This window comes from Cebus imitator, unplaced genomic scaffold (assembly GCF_001604975.1).
Source record: "Cebus imitator isolate Cc_AM_T3 unplaced genomic scaffold, Cebus_imitator-1.0 Scaffold50, whole genome shotgun sequence".
NCBI lineage: Eukaryota > Metazoa > Chordata > Mammalia > Primates > Cebidae > Cebus > Cebus imitator.
In genome coordinates this window covers 5777119-5797228 of record NW_016107365.1, presented here as the reverse complement: position 1 = coordinate 5797228, position 20110 = coordinate 5777119, and the positions used below count along the sequence as shown (strand labels likewise).

The 20110-nt window shown below is 40.2% G+C and overlaps 1 protein-coding gene and 1 pseudogene across 1 annotated transcript in view; one reads left to right on the top strand and one right to left on the bottom strand.

Moving 5' to 3' along the window:
• The window catches only part of SV2C (synaptic vesicle glycoprotein 2C), a 249318-nt gene that overhangs the window by 128114 nt on the left and 101094 nt on the right, over positions 1–20110 (bottom strand). The window contains exon 3 of the mRNA XM_037738201.1: positions 10840–11020. Coding sequence (XP_037594129.1) covers positions 10840–11020 — 181 coding nt within the window. The remainder of the gene's footprint in view (positions 1–10839; positions 11021–20110) is intronic.
• LOC119471107 lies at positions 11857–11921 on the top strand (annotated as a pseudogene).

The following is a 20110-nucleotide window of genomic DNA, read 5'->3' as shown; positions in this document are numbered from 1 at the left end:
GGGAGGGGTTCAGGTTTCTGCAATGAAAGGGGGAGGTTACAGACAAAAAGAATAATTGTACTTAAAATGACTTGAAGTATGGCATTTTAGGGGAGAGATTATGGGATATTTGATGATTCTTTGTCTTAAGAAAATATTCTACTTTTTGTTCTGCTTTAATTTTCTAGCTAGCATGTAACAAAGAATAATTTCATTCTAACTTATTTCACCACATAATTGTCAAGCAGTCCTTTACCTCACTCTTCCATTTCCCATTTCCATTGGAAAATGGGGCATTCTGCAAGAACATAATTAAGGAGAAAGCTGAATAATCATTGCAAAGTCACATGATCAATACAAATAATAAACAGAGGGCAGAGTCTACGAAGAGCTGACTCAGGCAGCTTTTATAAGACAAGTATTATAGGATTATGAAAAGAATAGTGAATGGTCTAGCCTCTGTCAGGAATCATGATCACAAATAACTTGTATGAAAAATATTCTTTTAATTCTTACTCAGAATCAACAAAAAGGAGAGAAGACACTGAACTGTCAGGCAAATTGCAAAGCAATTCAGAACCAATTTATTATGTTATAAATTGGACCCAGAAATAAGGGATTAGAGGAGCAGTCCATAGATGAACCTTTCAGTCTCTTCCACTTTATGAAAGTAAATAAGAGTATCACGGACCTTGGGGAGATTGTTCAGAGGCTCAGATGAAAGAGCACAGACCTAACACTCTCTGGATAGGCTAGGCTGGCACAGAAAAGAAGGTTGGTGTATAGATCAGAAGGCACATGTTTGCTATCAACAATAAAGATAGAAATGGGAGAGAAACACATACTGGTAACTGAACTCATCATCAAATCAAGAACAAGAATTTCCTGTGCCCAGTGGTAATGCCAAAGGATGGATGATTTGAGTAGCTTTAGTCCTTCAATCTCCAAAGCCACAATTTGAAAAATAATATTCTTCGATTATTATTTGATATATGAAGTTGTCATTTTCTAAATATTATGTAAACTATGAATAGAATAATTAGTACCGTCTCCACTAAAAATACAAAAATTAGCTGGGCATGGTGGTGCATGCCTGTAATCCCAACTATTTAGGAGGCTGAGGCAGGAGAATTGCTTGAACCCAGGAGGTGGAGGTTGCAGTGAGCCGAGATCGTGCCATTGCACTCCATCCTGGGTAACATGAGTGAAACTCTGTCTCAAAAAAGAAAAAAAAAGAAAATTTGGTTATTTAAAAAATATTGACGTTTAAGTATATAATTTGTTGGGAAACCTGCATTGCTAAGCAAACAGCTTCAATTCAACTCCCTAATTCCTGGTTTGCTATCAGATTGGTGGCCTAACTGCCCCAAACTGTGTGGGTCTATACATCCACAGGAGCAGACCTAGTACCACTGAGGGAAGTGGTGTAGTCATGGATCAGGATTTTAATAATGTCTTGAAAAAAATTAGCTATTGAGAGAGTTGGAAGAATGCCTTCCCAGAGCATCTAAAGGTGCCATGAATAAAGATGACAGTGATCATTACGATGCTCTATAATAGATGATAAAAACATGCAGATGCATCTAATCTCTTGCTGTATATATTTACTAATCCATTCCTGCACTCATCCTCCCGCCCACCCTTCATTTATCCATTATTGACCCCTCATCCCTCTATCCACCCCTTACCCAGTCAAACTTTGGACCAGGCACATCACCAGTTGTTGGAAGTACAGGCATGAAGCACACAGATTCCTGCTGTGGGTTCCACAGAGTGAATTCTAAAGAGTGCATGTGGCTAATTTTTCACAATTACACACTGTGAGTCTGGAAGATGTTTTGCTCTGTTCCTTCTCCTTTGTGATCAATAGTACCTTTGCCAAAGGGTGTACTGGGAAACCAAGTATGTCCAAAAGGTCAGCCTTTTTGTTGAAAAGTAAAAAGCATTGCCTAAGACAGTGCTTTCCAGTAGAAAATGTGAGCTGAGCCACAGATATAGTTTGAATTTTTTGTAGAAGAGATATTAAAACAAGGCAAAAATATTACATGAAGTTAATATATTCATTTAACCAAATATATGCAAAATGTTATGTTAACATGTGACCAATGTAAAACTATTGCAATATTTTGCATTCTTTTATATGTTCTAGGTCTTTGAAATCCACTGCTATGTATTTCACACTTACATCTCAACTTGGACTGGTCACATTTCAAATGCTTGGTAGCTACATGAAGCTAGTAGTTACCGTGTCAGACAACACAGCTCTTTGAAAACACTAACCCACTGTTTACAATTTGGATTTGAGATTATTTTTGGATTAAAGATAATCTTGACTGTTACTTCATTTTACATATTGGGAAAGGTCTTTCCATTCTGATGCTCTGGGGCCACGGATTTTTTGGGACTCATCTGTTCAAACATGTATGAGCACATATCATGTATACATTGTACCATATGAAATCAGAGACATTTCTGGTTGAGTCTGAAGCACAGCACAGCCTGATGGTTATGAGTATAGGCTCTGAAGCCTGACTGTCTGGGTATGAAACCTGATTATATCACTTACTGTGTGACCTCAGATAGGAACTTAACCTCTCTGTGCTTCAACTTCCTCATTTATGACATATGGTTAAGACACATGTATAATAAATAGCATCTTTTTCATCAGGTCACTAAAAAGTTCAAATGAGTCAATATTTACTAATATAAAGTGCTGGCCACAGCATCTCTCATGGGGCAAGCACAATAGAGGTGTTTGATAAAATACATTTTAAAAGTCTTAAACAATTATAAATGACTCTATTTTTCCAATATTGTTTTTTAAGAGAATGACTACTTTGAAGGGAAAACCTCCCAGCTCAGAATCAGACTAAAATTCAGAAGACTTGGGTGTCTGCTGAAGATTTGGAAGTAACAATCTGTGCCTCAATTTTCTAATAAAGGCACACTATGTTTACATGACTAATTATTTAAACCAATTGTGGAAATAAATGGGATGCTACACATAAAATACTCTGAAGAATTCCGGTTACTGGTGATCATTCCTACAAAGCCAAGATATTCTTACTATAACTTAATATAGTTAATGAATGGACATTGCAAATAGCTATGAAGTACACATTTGGTAGGCTCTATTCACAGGGAGAAATTACTATGTTTTCACTTACAATATACAGACACATTGAAATTTCATTTTAATTTCTCCTGCTGTTATATTTTTCTCCTGACCTTCCTGCTTAGCAGTGCCAGGCCCTCAGTGAGAAGCTCCCGACTCTGATATTGCCTGGCATCCAAAGTTCTATCATTCCCATAATTAACAGTGACTGGATACAAATAATTTAATTCTGGGTCAAATGAAATGAATCAACGGTGCCAACTCCATTTCCTATCTTTCTAATTTTCTCTAACAAAAGAGGGGAGGAAAGTGTCTGTTTCTTGGTGTGAGATTCAGTTAGGAAAGTGATGGACAGATGAATAATTGGTGATGTCCTAATCCTCCTTCCCACAAAATACTATTGTCCCCAGGCAGGAAAATTATTCATTGTACTGAATAAACATTTAAAGTCACACATAATATGTCAGCTGGACATATTTGTGTTTCTAAAAAGATATACTTATAACTTGGTTTGATGAATTAAGAGGAAAGCACATTTGGAGACAATAAAATATAAACCCAAGTAGATCTCAGTTTAAAACAAGAACTTGGCCAGGTGCAGCGGCTCATGCCTGTAATCCCAATACTTCAGAAGAATGAGGCAAGAGGGTCACTTGAGTCCAGGAGTTTGAAACCAGCCTGGCCAACACAGGGAGACCTCATTTCTTTTTTTTTTTTTTTTTTTTTTTTTTTTTTTTTTGGGGACCGAGTTTCGCTCTTGTTACCCAGGCTGGAGTGCAATGGCGCGATCTCGGCTCACCGCAACCTCCGCCTCCCGGGTTCAGGCAATTCTCCTTCCTCAACCTCCTCAGTAGCTGGGATTACAGGCACACGCCACCATGCCCAGCTAATTTTTTGTATTTTTTTAGTAGAGACGGGGTTTCACCGTGTTGACCAGGATGGTCTCGATCTCTTGACCTCGTGATCCACCCGCCTCGGCCTCCCAAAGTGCTGGGATTATAGGTGTGAGCCACCGCGCCTGGTGGGAGACCTCATTTCTACAAGAAAAATTTAAAAATTAGCTGGGTATGGTGGCATGGCATGCATCTGTGGTTTCAGCTACTCAGGATGCTGAGGCAGGAGCCCAGGAGGTCAAGGCAGCAGTGAGCCATGCTAACATCACTGCATTCTAGCCTGGGTGACGGAGCAATATCCCATCTCAAAAAATGAAATAAAACAAAAAACAAAATAAAGTCTCCTTTAAATGCAGAAACAGTGCTGCTAATGATGCTTCGGCAATGAAATAAGACACAGTAACTGGAAATCTGTGGCATTTCTGATAAAATCAACACAAAGACAGGTAAACCTTGGATTCAGAATGTACAGTTTACTTATTTATAGTTACAAGTTTAAAATGACTTTAGTTGCAATTCAAGTCCTAGCTGAGCTATTCCTGGTTCCGCCACTGCACTTCAATCTGCAGAATGAAAGGTCTGGACTCTCTGACCTAGAACTTTTCATTCTAAAATTCCTAGTAAATGGAGCTGATGGACAGTTCCTGTACCAATGTGGGGATTCTGCTGGCTGCTGGGGTCTGTTCCAATTACGCAGTCCAGAACTGTGGAATTAGGCACGGGATGGACTGAGTGTCTGACTCACTGGGCCCAGTGTGAAACAGACCTGAGCTAAATCACCATTGATTACCTGCCCTCCATAAGCCCCTGCTTTGAATGGTTGATCACAGTGACATTTTATGTCTCTTGGAATTAGTGTCAGTTTAGAGCCAGTGTCCACAAGCCCTGAGAAGTCTGATTATTACTTTTTCTCCGTGTGCACTCATCCTGGTAAAAGCCTTCAGTCCCTTCGGGGGAGCTGGCAGGAAGACTAACAGTATAAACAGTTAGCTGTGTACCAAGATCTTTCCTCAAGGAGGGCCAGCCTCCCCTTCATTCAGTTGGTTCTGGGTCTGTAAACCAGCTCAGTCTGGGAATGACAGAAGGACCATGACTCTGTTTTTTTGACTCAAGTTAGATTTTCATCCACTTGTCATAGAACTTCCTATCTATTTCGCTTCATGATTAACTAGCCAATGCCACAAATGGCTGCAAGTCAGACTATGCTGGTTGCTGCGTGAACTCCACAGTCTTTAACAATAACCACGCCCACCCTGCCACGGACAATTAAGCTATGTAGAGAGAGGAACAGGACCGTTCTAGCCCCTTGGACTTTACATGCTGGTTGAGGAGAGAAAGCAGCACATTAAAAAGTAAATATTTTCAGGCGTCTATCATAAGTGCTGCCAAGGAGACCAAACAGAAAACTATGGGAGACTCATTGGGTGTGTGGTCTCAGGAAATGCCTCTGGGAAGCTGTGAGTGGGAGAACCCTGGAGGAAGAACCTTCAAAGCAGAAAGGATGGGAAGTACTGCACTCCTAGGCAATGCATGGCCTGTGGGCGGGGGGGGGGCTCTATGCACCAGCAGCCCATAAAAGAAACATTCCCAACATTTTGGAACATTATTTCATCTAGTTTTTCTCAATTTAAAAACTGGATCAGATATGGTTGGAAAGAACTGTTTAAGTAGATACAACGTGGTGTTTTATTTAAGGTCTGTGGGATAAGAATCTTAATTCTCTGGCTTAAGTTTTAATAAAGAAAGTTTAAATAAAAAGAGAAAATATGAAACTTCAGCTGCTTCTGTACTGAGTTCAGAAGTAATAGGAACGAAGGGTTTAAATATGACATGCCTTTGAAAACAAGACGATTTAAATGGAAATTTTCTTATTCATAATTGTATTATTGTTTTCTCCTTCCTCTGTGAGATTCCCAAGCCCTTCTGACCTCTTTTCAGGCTCTAATTCTTGAAAGGTGGGGACTGGAAGCTGCCTGTCTGTACAGACTGTAAGCAGCTTGAGGTGGGAGTTCACCATATGCATGAAAGGCCTTGCATGGTTCCAGTGGGCAGGGTAAGTGTTACAATGTTTTTTGAGTTAAATGGAATGGAACTGGAGAAAAAGAGACCTTGATGAGACCCCTCAGAGATTCAGAGACAGCGTACCCAGATAAACTCTAGAGCTGCTGAGAAACACCCTGGGTCATGGAGGTAGCACTTCGCAAAGCAAGCAAAAGTAAAATAGCCCATATACTTTGGTGAAGAAGAGAAACTGCAATGGTCAATTTCATGTGTTAACTTGGCTGGATTAAGGGATACCTAGACGCTGGTGTCTTACTCCATTTTGTTACTATAAAGGAATACCTGAGGTGGGGCAGTTTATAAAGAAAAGCGGTTTATTTTGCCATGGTTCTGCCGGCTGGAAGATTGGGCATCTGGTGAGGGCCACAGGATGCTTCCACTCAGGGCAGAGGGCAAAGGGGAGCTGGCATGTGTAGAGATTACACAGTGAGAGAGGAAGCAAAAGATAGGGCTGGAGGTGCCAGGCTTGCTTTTAAACAACCAGTTCTCAGAGAACTAATCCATTCACGATAGATCCACTTCCATGACTAAAAACCTCCCACCAGGCTCCACCTGCAACGCCGAGGATCAAATATCAACCTGAGATTTGGAAAGGTCAAACACCCAAAGTCTAGCAGCTAGTAAAGCATTATTTTTGGATATATCTGTGAGGGTGTTTCCAGAGGAGATTGGCATGCTATTTGGTAAACTGAGTGGGGAAGATCTGCCCTCAGTGTGGGTGGGCACCATCCAATCAGTTGGGAACCTGGAGAGAACAAAAGGCAGAGGAAATTCTAATTCTCTCTCTCTCGGAGCTGGGACATCCTTCCTCTCCTGTCCTTGGACAACAGATCTTCAGGGTCTCTGGCCTTTGGACTGTGGGACTTGCACTGGCAGCCTCCTGAGTTCTCAGGCCTTCAGCCTTGGAATGAGAGTTATATCATCAGCTTCTCTGGTTCTGGGGCCTTCAAACTTGTACTGAGCCATGCTACTGGCATCTCAGAATTTCTAACTTGCAGGAAAGCCTGCCATGGGACCCTTCAGCCTCCATAATTGTGTGAGCCATTGCCTTAATTAGTCTTCTCTCCTATCTACCTACCTATCTACCTACCTATCTATCTAATCTATCCATTCTTTCCCATTGGTTCTGTCTTTCTAGAGAATGCTGACCAATACAGATTTCTTCCCTCATTTTCCTTAATAACTTCATTTCTCAAGTCCTCTCAGCCACTGGATCCCACAAATCTCTGTAGAGGTTTTGCCACCTGGACTAAGGTAACTAAGCTCACATGACTTCCCTCTCAGCCCTGCTCCCAGCCTAGGTACTCACCATTTATTATAGAGATTAACTTGATTTATGCTTCATTTTACTTGCCATGTTTTCTCCAAAATCTTTTGTGCCTGCTTAGGCCTTCCGTTTCTTGCATGGGCAAGATTTGAAATTTAAAAGCCAGAAAGGGGTCCCTTTCTGCCTCCTCCTCCCCTGCTGTCATTCTGAGGTAATCAGCACAGGACAGCTTAGCTAAATGTATAGGAGGAGAAATAAAGGAAATAAGAAATGCCAGACTATGAGTGAGTGTTTCTAAACATTATCCTACTTTATCTTCTCTACCTTGTACTTTTTTCCTTTTTTTAAAATAAATATATATATATATATATATATATTTGCACTTTAGGTTCTGGGGTACATGCAGAACATGCAGGATTGTTACATAGGTACATACATGCCAGTGTGGTTTGCTGCCTCCATCCCTGTCACCTATAACTGTCATTTCTCCCCACGTTATCTTTCCCTAACTCCTTACCCCTAGTCCCCCACAACAGACCCCAGTGTGTGATGTTCACCTCCCTGTGTCCATGTGTTCTCACTGTTCAACATCCACCTATGAATGAGAACAGGCAGTGTTTGATTTTCTGTTCTTGGGTCAGTTTGCTGAGAATGATGGTTTCAAGGTTCATCCATGTCCCTACAAAGGACACGAACTCATCGTTTTTTATGGCTGCATAGTATTCCATGGTGTATATGTGCCACATTTTCCTTGTCCAGTCTATCCTTTCCAGGTCTTTGCTATTGTAAACAGTGCTGCAATGAACATATGTGTGCATGTGTCTTTATAACAGAATGATTTATAATCCTTTGGATATATACCCAGTAATGGGATTGCTGGATCAAATGGAATTTCTATTTCTAGGTCCTTGAGGAATCACCACACTGTCTTCCACAATGGTTGAACTAATTTACACTCCCACCAACAGTGTAAAAATGTTCCTATTTGTCCACATCCTCTCCAGCATCTGTTGTCTCCAGATTTTTTAATGATCGCCATTCTACTGGTGTGAGATGGTATCTCAATGTGGTTTTGATTTGCATTTCTCTAATGACCAGTGATGATGAGCATTTTTTCATATGTTTGTTGCCCTCATACATGTCTTCTTTTGAAAAGTGTCTGTTCATACCCTTCGCCCACTTTTGAATGGGTTTGTTGGTTTTTTTCTTGTAAATCTGTTTTAGTTCTTTGTAGATTCTGGATATTAGCCCTTTGTCAGATGGGTAGATTGCAAAAATTTTTTCCCATTCTGTTGGTTGCCAATTCACTCTAATGACTGTTTCTTTTGCTGTTTTCTTTTGCAGAAGTTCTTAAGTTTAATTAGATCCCATTTGTCTATTTTGGCTTTTGTTACCTTGTACTTTTAAAACATCATCTCATTGGACCTTCGCACCCCAAGGTAAGGATGCAAAGTCCTAACATCTTTTACAAAAGAAAAATCAGGCAGGAGAGCCTGCATGACTTTCCCATGATGCCGTGATAACGGGTAGGAGCAGGGCACACCTGGACTTCTTGATTCCCAGCCCCCAGCAGTCCTGACCTGCTGGCTGAAGAATGATTTGTCTTCAGCAGGAATGAGGAGGATATCAAGAATACATCTAAGTTGTCTCTGCTTTTATGTTGCTCTTGAATTCGCTTCTGGATAGTCCTTTAGTTTGGCATATTTTGCAGCCATCACAATGGACCTTTTCTCTACAGACTGCTGGGATGACCATGTCACAATCCAGACTGGCAACTAAAATTGCCACAATAATGTGACAATAGTCAGGTACTTTTGGGTCTTTAGATATTGCTTAAATTTCCCAAAAAGGATTGCAAACTGAAAGGACTGGAAAATTCAGCACCTATGCTGTTAGTCTTCTCTTGACAGGCTAGGGGTATTACATCGATAATAAAAGGGAGAAGGAAGCCTGGCCTTTCTTGGTGGCAAGAATGTACTATCCTATGGACCTACTCACTGAGACAGTCCTTTAACAAATAGCTCCAAATAACATCTGTTCCTTCCTTCCTTCATTCATTCAATCATTCAACATTTAGGTCTGCTGAAACCCTGTGAGTGCATGATCCAGAATCCAAGTCAGCAGCTTATGTATCCAGTCTTACAAAAACTGAGCACCAGGGAGCTCCCCTGTGGAGAAAAAGCCCTCTCTCCCCTTTCTCTGTTGCTACAAAGCAAATGATTGATTCTGAACATTTTTTCCAAGAACAAAATATTTTACACTTTTCCAAACTCTCCAGCCATCTTGGTTTACTGAAATATACTGTCTTCACTCTAAGGAAAGCTCCTAAAATTTGTGCAGGTTAGTCCAGTAATTGCTACGTACTCACTGTGTGCAGAATGTAGCTATGAGGAGCTATGGGAAATGCTATTATACATAATTAAGAAAGACATGCTATAGTCCTCTGACCTCTTTTCACAGAGCTGTGTTCTAGCCTTGTAGGTTGTGGTGGTGTATTACCAACAACCACAACTGATAGCTTTTAAAGTTTATAACCTAGCTCTGTTCCTCTTATTTTCTTCATTAATTTCTAAAAATTGTATATTATTCATACAGATTCAGTTTGTGTTAGATATCTTCAAAAAATGTCTCTAAGTTCTCAATCATGAATCAAAAATTATATACATATATACTTTTTTTCTTTTTTTTTAACTTTTTAGTTCAGGGGTACATGTGCAGGTTTGTTAGATAGGTAAACTTGTGTCACGGGGGTTTGTTATACAGATTATTTTGTCACCCAGGTATTAAGCCTAGTACCCGTTTGTTACAAAAATCTTATAGTTTTACAATTTTTTTTCTTATTGAAACAAAGTTTCTCATATATTCCTTATAGAGCTATTAGGTTTTTCTATGCTTATGGATTCAGTTAGCATGGTAATAAGTGTTTTAAGCGCTTTAAAGAAAATGACTACACCATCGGCTACACTATACCACTGCATCTGGGTAATGGCACAACTTCTGTTAATTCAACAGAAGTCAGGAAATTACTAAAAATTACGTCTCAAGGAGGCTTTCTGTCTAGTTAAATATGCCAATTTAACATAGATAAATAAAACCACATTTATTTGAGACACTCTAATCCTGAATTTAAGAGCACACTCAAATGGTTCAAACCTTGAATTCGTTCATAACAGGTAGGACCAGAGCGATTTCCTGCTTAAGTTAAATTTTCAGAAGCATATATGTATGGATATGTTCTACCATAGAAATGGCATTCCACTGAAAACAATACCCATCTTCTAGAAGTAAAACACTAAAACAATCAGCTATGAAAATATAGATGTGTGTTCCCTTCTCTCCTGGATTTAAAGGCTGATAATTGTATTTCTAAGAACCGGCATTGTGGCTTCTAGGGCTGACATGAGGATATGGAAGGAGATATGTGAAGGGATAATTTCTTGCTAATGAGGTTCTCTAGAGTGGAGAATGTGTTCACTTACAAAGAATAAACACATTACTATAAAATACGAAGGAGAAAACCTTACCCGAATCCAGAAAGTAAGCGACAGAAGAGAAAGAAGCCATAACCTTGGACAAATGAAGAAAGGAAGGCAAAGAATCCGTTGACAGACATGCAAATCAGAAGAGACTGTTTCCTTCCCACTTTGTCTGCCAGTCCTCCCCAGAAGAACGCCCCTACCATCATCCCGAGGTACACTATGCTGCCTGCAACACACAGAAAACAAAGAAACACATCAGAGATTGGGAGTCAATGACACATGTAACAGCAAGTGAACAAGGAACAAAATACATTCAGCATTTTGCATGGAAAAATTTTCCTTTAAAAATATCACCTTCAGGACACAATAATCCACTTTCAAGTTGAAAAGTAAGCTCTGTGGACTACCATCAGCCATGACCAATTGCATGGGCTCATGAGAAGTCTCTTCCTTTACCACTGCATGTAGAGGCAGACCAAATGGTCACGTTCCAGTCCATTTTTGTGGGGATGGGTACACAGCAGACAGGTATGAGAAATCACCATACAGAGCCATCCTTGCATGTGACCCACAGTCAAGTTACCTTTGGTCCAAATGCCCAGCCTAGCACCATGATAGGGCCAAGATGGGAGACCAAGTGAAGGGCTCCCAGGCCACGGTGGATCCTCCAGACTGCTTCAAATCTCTGCCTATAGCCAATGACCTGGGCCAATGCCAGACTCTCAAGACGCCTCTAGAGGACTCCATGGGTTCTTACTCCGTGGTCCCGCCTAGAAGCCCTTGCTTTTATGGGAGTTAGGAGAGGTGAATTTAGAGATTATACGAGTTAATTTTAAAATAGTTTCTAACTTTGCCCATAAGAGAAGACTCTTTCTTGGAGTCAGGGGGTAAAAGGAAAGAAAAGGACTTTAGTATGATGGGAAATAATAAATTTATCATGGTTGGCTTTGGTCCCTAAGGGCAACAAATGGAAAATCCAGAGTCAGATAGATATTCCTCTTGTCTTGATATATTACATACTTGAATTTGCTAATATACTTTCTTCTAAAAAAAACAGACCTTCGCCAATGATGGTTAAGAATTTTTTCACCTGAATTAACCATGTGATCATATTTTATCTGAGGAAAAAAGGAAAAATGAAAAGAATAAAAATAAAAACAAAAAAATAGAAAAGCAGACCTGCTGTAGGCTCTGCCAGAATCTTTCTCAGGATGAAATCATATTCCATGTGGCAAATGTTAGTTCAAGAGGGTTTGTACCAGGGTGCGAAATGTCTAGAGGAGACGGCATAAATAACAAATGAAGGTTTGTTGTATCTGGAAGTAGCACTAAGCAAACTGCTACTACTTCTGTTTCCATTTCTACTTTTTCTGATACTTTACCCAAGAATCATTTTCAAAGGCACATTCAAGATACTCCGTAGCATTTAAGTAAAATGTAAAAAAAACCCACTAGTTTATTTTTTGCTTTAGATTAGTTTGGGAACTATCTTAAACATTTACCCTAAAACTAGTTTGGTAAACACACAGTTAATTGAGCAATATGGAGAAAACTCTTGGCAAGGTTTCATGACCCTCACATCAATAATACAGGGATGATGTTTTGCAGATAGCTGAGTACACTCAGCTACAGTGAATGGTGAATGTTGTGAGCAATTGTAAAAGAAGACAAAATAAAAGCTGTCTTTATTTAGACTGGGGTACCACAGAGACTGGGGTGGTCAACCTTTGCTTGGGTGTGGAGGGTATATTTTTCTCTTTACTATGGTATTGACTACGCACAGATCATCCTTCTCAATAGAGATTACTCATATCATGAGACCCAGTGCGTGTCCAGGAGACAATTTAGAGAATGTATCGGTGCAACGTGAGGGATTCCAAAAGCAGAAGGATTCACCCAGGGAAATGCCTATGTAGCAGATCTCTTATTTATAGCATAACATGCTCAAGTTTGCCACTCATGCTTCTCAGAAGATAACCACTAGCTAAGCTTCTTTATAAGAATATCTGTGTATTTTAAAATGCCTACAAATCAGAAAGTGAGCTTTTATAGATCAGGAGTGGCCTGTGGCTGCTGTGATCTAAAGACTGGGGAGCCTTTCTTAAAGCTCCAGCCCTGGAAGCAAAGCTTCCCCCATCCCCTTCTCCTTACATCCTTCAGAGCCACCCCGCCCCCCGTCCCCATAGCCCCAGAGTCCTGTGGTAAGCCACCATGATGGCAACAGTAAACAAAGACCTTATGTGGTCCACCTGAATTATCGGACTACAGAAAGCATCGGCAACACAGACACAAGCTGTCTGCATTCAATCAATAACCACATATTATCTTTTAATGGTAATAGTAAACAGCCCCTGCTACTACTTTCACTGAGTGAGCATCTGTTTGTGCCAGCCACTTTTGTTGGTTCACTTAATCCTCATCACAGTCCTGAAAAGTGACTATTATTAATCCATTGTACAGATGAGGAAACTGAGGCTCAGAGAGGTTATTCAACTTGATCTAACAGATACTAAGTGGCTAGCCAGGGTTGTGAAATGACGTTTCTCTGACTAAAGCCTGGAGGTCTTTCTCAGGGCTGATATTCCATTGCACCAGGCTCAATTGCCCTGGCCCCATTCACTGGGAAATCCTGGACTTGATCCAGCAACTAAAGGGTTAAAACCTGATAATACAGGGTAATGCTTAGAGCTATAAACATGTTATTTTGATCCCATGGCTATTCTTGTTATTAATTATTTTGAATGTTGCCACTGTTCTTTCTACCAAGCTCAACTTGGGAACCCCTGTTATGTGCAAACCAGGAACCAGGTGATGTGAAGCAAGGTCTTTTTTTTCTTTTTTTAAGATGGGGTTTCACCATGACGGCCAGGCTGGTCTTGAACTCCTGACCTCAGGTGATCCACCCACCTCAGCCTCCCAAAGTGCTAGGATTACAGGCGTGAGCCACTGCACCCGGCTCGTGAAGCAAGGTCTGTAGCTGGGTGTTAGTTTCTGCTTGAGTTCAACCCTGTTGTGTTTAAAGAAAGTGCATCTGAGATCCTGGGGCAATGCAGGTTAACCAAGATCCCTTTTGTGACTACACTTAATTTGTATTGAAAATTGAACTGTTCCATTGGGCATACTATGGAAAGAATTAATCCAACCCAATAGCTTATTTGAGACAAACACTGCACAATTAGAATGTTCAATTGTGGATTGTGTGATCTAATTAAAGCCAAACCTTTGAATGTTGGCAAAGGCATCAGGTGAGTAATTGTAATCACTCTGGGATTGTCAGACTATAAACTGTATTTCCTTCCCTGTTTGCATTCACTTTTCCTATTTAGCTTCACAGTGTTATAAAACGGGGAGTCCTTGAAAACTCAGAGCAGAGATCACGTTCTGGACAATCGCCAGCCTTCTCTGCTGTCTGCGCTTTGAGATGCTGCAGACGGGTAGACTTAAAAGGTATCTTCATCCAAAGCCTTTCATTTTACAAGTGAGAAAACTGAGGTTGTCAGAAGCCAGAACTTTTAGATCCTTACTTCTCAAAGTATGACCCCTCAACCAGTGACACCAGTCACCCATCCCCTGCCCCAGGGAGTTTACTGGAAATGTAGACTCTCAGGCTCCACTCCAAATTCACTGACTCAAAGTCTGCACTTGAACAAGACCCTCAAGCGATCTGTATCCATCTTAGAATCTGAGAGTGCTTTCCAATAAAACAGACAATCTTTCTAATACATTTTTAACTTAAAGTTTGTATTTATTTAAGGCATGTTTGAGGGGAGGAGATGAAGGCTACAGAATATTTTATCTCCAAAGATGTGAAACAGGCAAGACCTGCTAGATGAGCTGGAGCTCTCAAAAAGGCAAGCAGGAGCTGTGGACTTAGAAGCTGTCACCTCCTCAGGACCTGCCTTCCTCAGAACTAGAGACAGACCTTCCACTCAATTCCAGGACAGTGATGTTAAAAGAGGCCAGGCTGTGATTCCTGTATCCTTTCATGAATTTAATGAAGACTTTAATTCAGCTGGACTTTCAGGAGGTTGAACCTGACCTTTGAAATAAACTCAACCTACTCTTCCTACCTCAGTTCTGGTGAAGGCCATTCCTGGCCAGTCCAGCCTCTTAGTCTTTCAGAAGATGACAAAAAGACCTCAAGCATGACTTCCTCATTAAGTTATTTTCTGACATAAAGGCTGGTTTCATTGTATTTAATCATACCCTCATTTCCCCTGATAAATATCACATTTACATTTCTGTCTCTTTGCTAAGCTGCTTTTGATTCTTTCTGACAATCCCTAAGGGGACACGTCTTTCCCCACTAACACCATTTAAACCATATTCTAATAAAACAGAACAGTTTTAGAAAATGCTATGTAATGTTTTTCTCATAGCAACTTTTAGCCCATCAGTTTTTAAAAATTGTTTTAAGCACTTCAGGTATCCATGGCTAATGCATTACTTTAAAATTCCTTGCACCATTTATTTATAAACTGATTTTCAATGAAAAACATTCTGTATTGGTATTCTGAATTGATTGATGATAAGGTTTGGGTCTGTGTTCCTGCCCAAATCTCATGTTAAATTGTAATTCCCAATGTTGGAGGTGGGGCCCAGGAGGAGATTACGTCATGGTTGTAGAGACTTTGTGCTTTTGAGTTAATGCTGGAATGAGTTAAGACTTTGGGAGACTGTCAGGAAGGCATAATTGTATTTTGAAATGTAAGAAGGACATGGGATTTGAGAGGTGCCAGAGGCAGAATAATAAGGTTTGGGTCTGTGTCTCTGCCCAGATCTCATGTCAAATTGTAATCACTAATGTTGGAGATGGGGCCTGGTAGGAGGTGACTGGATCATGGCGGCAGATTTCTCCTCTGCTGTTCTTGTGATAGTGAGTGAGCTCTTATGAGATCTGGGTGTTTAAAACTGTGTAGCACCTGTTCTCTCTGTTCCTTCTGTTCCAGACATATAAGACATGCCTGCTTCCCCTTTGCCTTCCACCATGATTGTAAGTTTCCTGAGGCCTCCCCAGCCATGCTTCCTGTATAGCCTGCAGAACTGTGAGCTAATTAAACCTTCTTTCTTTATAATTTAGTCTGTCTCAGGTATTTCTTTACAGCAGTGTAAGAATTGACTCATACAATTGATAATATCCATGAGGTGACAATCACACTCACTTTTTATATGGGGATCTTCTTAGGTTAAAACAAAATTTTTGAGTCAAAGAAAAATAAAAATAGATTTTTGTTGAATGACAAGAACATTTCTGAAAATCATTGAAAAGAATAATATGGATTATCACATTAAATAAGGCTTTATTACCCAAATTATGCTTCATATCTTTTAGATGTTATTACTCCTTTCACAAGAAGTAGGTACATTTATTTTCCCAAAGGTAGGGTTTCTTCCACAGATCTGAGGTTTGTCTATGTAGAGGCCCGCTGACACACAACCTCTCCTTGACCAAACTCTAGGCTTTGGACTTCTCTTCTGAACTAGACTATGATGTATGGACTTCTGCTTTCATTTCTACATTGCCCACTTTTAGCAAGAATCCTGCCAAATCAGTTTAGCCTGAACCCCTGACTCTAGATAGCTGGTTGTCTTCAACATCTGACCAGATTCCTCATTCTCCCCCATCCCCGAGACAATGTCTGATCACCCTGGTCTGTCTTCAGCAAGAATCCAGTTAGGTCAGTTTACCCAAAATCTCCTTTACCCCTATGTTTCCTCTTGGTAATTTGCTGATGAGATTGGGCACATTCAGGGTGGTTTGGCCGTAGACCCCCTCTTGGTAATTTTCCATCCACTAACTCTCCCATCCTGATTCTTGACTCTAAAGTCACACCTTTCCTTTTCATATTAGGAGTTGAGCCTGATCTCTCTTCTCTACTGCAAAACCTATTGTAGTGGTCCCTTCATCTGTTGTGATGGTTCTGAATAAAGTCTGCCTTACTGTGCTTTAACAACCATTACAAATAATTTTCCCTCTAACATTACTTGGCCAGTTTTCATTTCATCAACCCAATAAAGTAACCAACCCTCCCACAACCACATCAAGAACCATCACTTAAAGTGTTTTCCTTTCTCTCACCCATCTTCCTTCTGCTTCCATGAGCAGCACTTTATGCTTCACAAGAGTTGGCTATGTTTGTAGTCAGCTTGTTTATGCCAATTCTGTTTGTTATTAATTATGCATTTAATTTAATACAAATCACATAAAAATAAAATATGAATGTGAAAGGAAATGGAGCTATTTCTATGAAAGTAAATGTAAGAAAGACTTAGGGAAGATGACTTGCAAAAGAAAATCACTGGAATTTGAGCAATACAACTGTAAAAGATTGAGAAAAATCATTAAGATGAAGGATCTTATGCTCAGATTGTGGCACATGTGTCTTTAAAGTCTCACCCCACTTTAAAGAAACTTAAGACTAAAAATCAAAGCCACAGAATAACTGTAGTAATGCAAAGAAAACAACGGGGAACTCCAGTTTGAAGAGCCCATCTCAAAGGAAAAGTTTCTAGATCAACAAATAAATGTATGCTTATATTTAAAACCCCATGCTTACATACATATTTATATTTTTCATGTTTTCCTGCTTTTACCAACTTTTCTACTAATCAACTAATTACCAGACCTAATTTAGTCAGGTAAGGGGTTTCTACCATGCCTCTGAAGACCCCTAAAGATATGCTTTGTGCTTAAAGAAATCAGGTTTGCATAAGCCACTGGAATAGTCACTGAAAATTGGTTTTTCTTATTACTAAAGGCAACACTAAAAATGATACCTTCTTAAGGTCAATTCTAGCACTCACAACCCCCCTCTCTCCTGTTTCCTCTAAGAAAGAGTCTTTTTTTTTTTCTTCTCATTTTATATTAGAAAAATCCCTGGAGTGAGGGCCAAGGGACCCTGGACTCATTCTTATCTCCCTCTAACTAGACTTAAGATCTCAGACCAGTCTTCTAGCTTCCTCCTGTGTCAAATGCTTGGTTTAGGTTAGATGTTGAGCCACTTAGTCCTGCAAAACTGGCCCAGTCTTTTCTTTCTGTGCATGGAGGTAGGAGTGAGGTGTCTCTCTCCCTCGTTGGCTTCTTATGGACATTCCTCATCCACTCACTACTGTATAAGCTTTCACGCTGCTGCCCTGTTGTCCCTGCTCCTGGAACCCCAAAATGGTTGGCTGAGTGTGGTCTTCCCTTGGCCAGACTCCATCAGAGTCCATAGAAGGCTGACTCCAGGGGCCACTGTCCCTCTCCAGCTGTCCCTGCCCCCCACCCAAGATGCTAAGTAGGCTGTAACATCTCCTTGTTATCCACAATTTGCTATTTCTTATCATTACTGGTTGCAAATTCTGTGTCTGAATTACAAATGACAGCATGAAATCTTCAGTACTTGTTCTATTAAATTATTTCATTAAAAGTGCTGAGAAGTGAACCCATTATCAAAGCAATAGGGGTTGAGATGGGGTGTTATTTTTTTTAAATCAAATGCAATATCCTTAATCTTCATCCACTACCATTTCTAAACATTGGGTCAGATAGCAAATAGTCAAGAGCTTGGGCTCTTAAAACAGATAGCTTAGATCTGAACCCTTGCCCTACCAGTTCCTAGCTGTGTGACCTAGAGTTACTTAATTTCCTTGTGCTGTCTCAGTTTTCTCCTCGTATAGTGGAACTAGTAACAGTACCTACTTTACATGCTTTTGAGAGATTAAATGAGATAAAGTGCTTAGCACTGTGTAAAATATACAGTTGTTCAATAAGCAACACTATTATTATTTTTGAGACAGTCTCACTCTGTCACCTAGGCTAGAGTGCAGTGATCTTGGCTCACTGCAGCCTCTGTCTCCCAGGCTCAAGTGATCCTTCCACCTCAGCCTCCCAAATAGTTGGGACTACAGGTGCGTGCCACCACATCCAGCTAATTGTTTTTGTATTTTTGGTAGAGATGGGGTTTCACCATGTTGCCCAGGCCTGGTCTCTAACTCCTTAGTTCAAGCAATCCACCTGCCCTTAGCTCCCAAAGTGCTGGGATTACAAACATGAGTCACTGCACCTGACCAACAATTATTAATATTACTATTGGCATCAAGTAAAGAGGAAAGTGAAGAAATAAAATAGTGATGGAAAAGAAAATGCAGGAAGAAAAGAAGATGGCTCTGGAATGATAGAAAAAGTGAAATGACAACTTTTGATATTCCTTAACTCAAGTTCTGAAACGAAGACACCTGAGACAGCACGAAAGAGTAATCTAATTTTCTAAATCCCAAAGACATTCTTTTCTTGCAATTTGAAACTGTTTAAACACATAATTAATAGATTTCTAGAACTGATCCTTCACTTTTTTCAATTACTATTTTTAGTTGTCAGAGGTAGGGGCCATTTTGTGTTCAAAAGTATCTATGACTTTCACAAAATCAAATAAAAGCAAAGAAAGTAATAATATCAAAGGCATATGTACAAAGTGGGGGAAAACCTTTCTAATTTGCATGAGAGAATATTTACAACCAAAGCCAGCTCATCTTAGCTAGAAAGAAATGTAAATATCAGATGCAGTCTATAGCACATCTCTGACTTTTACATTCAGAGTTTGACATTTAAGTTTGCTGGTGCAGGCAGAGACTGAACATGGGTACATAATGCCATGTGAAGCAATAGTGCTACCTATTAACTAAGTTCACCTGAGCAATTAAAAGCACCGGCAGGAACAGTTTGGAGGGCTCACTCCAGCACTTTTCCTGAATCCAATGAGCAAACAGTAGAAGAGTCCTAATATCTACTCTCTAACGTCGTTTTTCAAATGGCTGCTGTACAACATGCCCATTGGACAAGGGAAGAGACAGTACAGTGTTTTGTGCATGTATGGCTCTGCAGCACCCCCACCCTTGGTATTTGAAACTATTTTTAAAAAGTCTTAGAGATCAAGAACATTAAAGCGAGTCACTTTGTGGTGTACCATAGACATCATATATCAGTTCAACACCAGTGGGATCCCCATCTCTTGCAAAGTTCTCCCACTCCAAGTTCTGTGCAGAGAGAGAAAGGTGGTGATATGCTTTGGCTCTGTGTCCCAACCCAAATCTTACCTTGAATTGTAATAATCCCCACGTGTCAATGGCAGGGCTAGGTGGAGATAACGGAATCCCTGTTCTCATGATAGTGAGTGAGTTCTCACAAGATCTGATGGTTTTATAAGGAGCTTCCTGCTTCACTAAGTACTTTCTCTCTCTGCTGTCCTGTGAAGAGGTGCCTTCCATCATGATTGTTAGTTTCCTGAGACCTCCCCAGCCCTGTGGAACTGTCAATTAAAGTTTTTTGTTTTTTTTT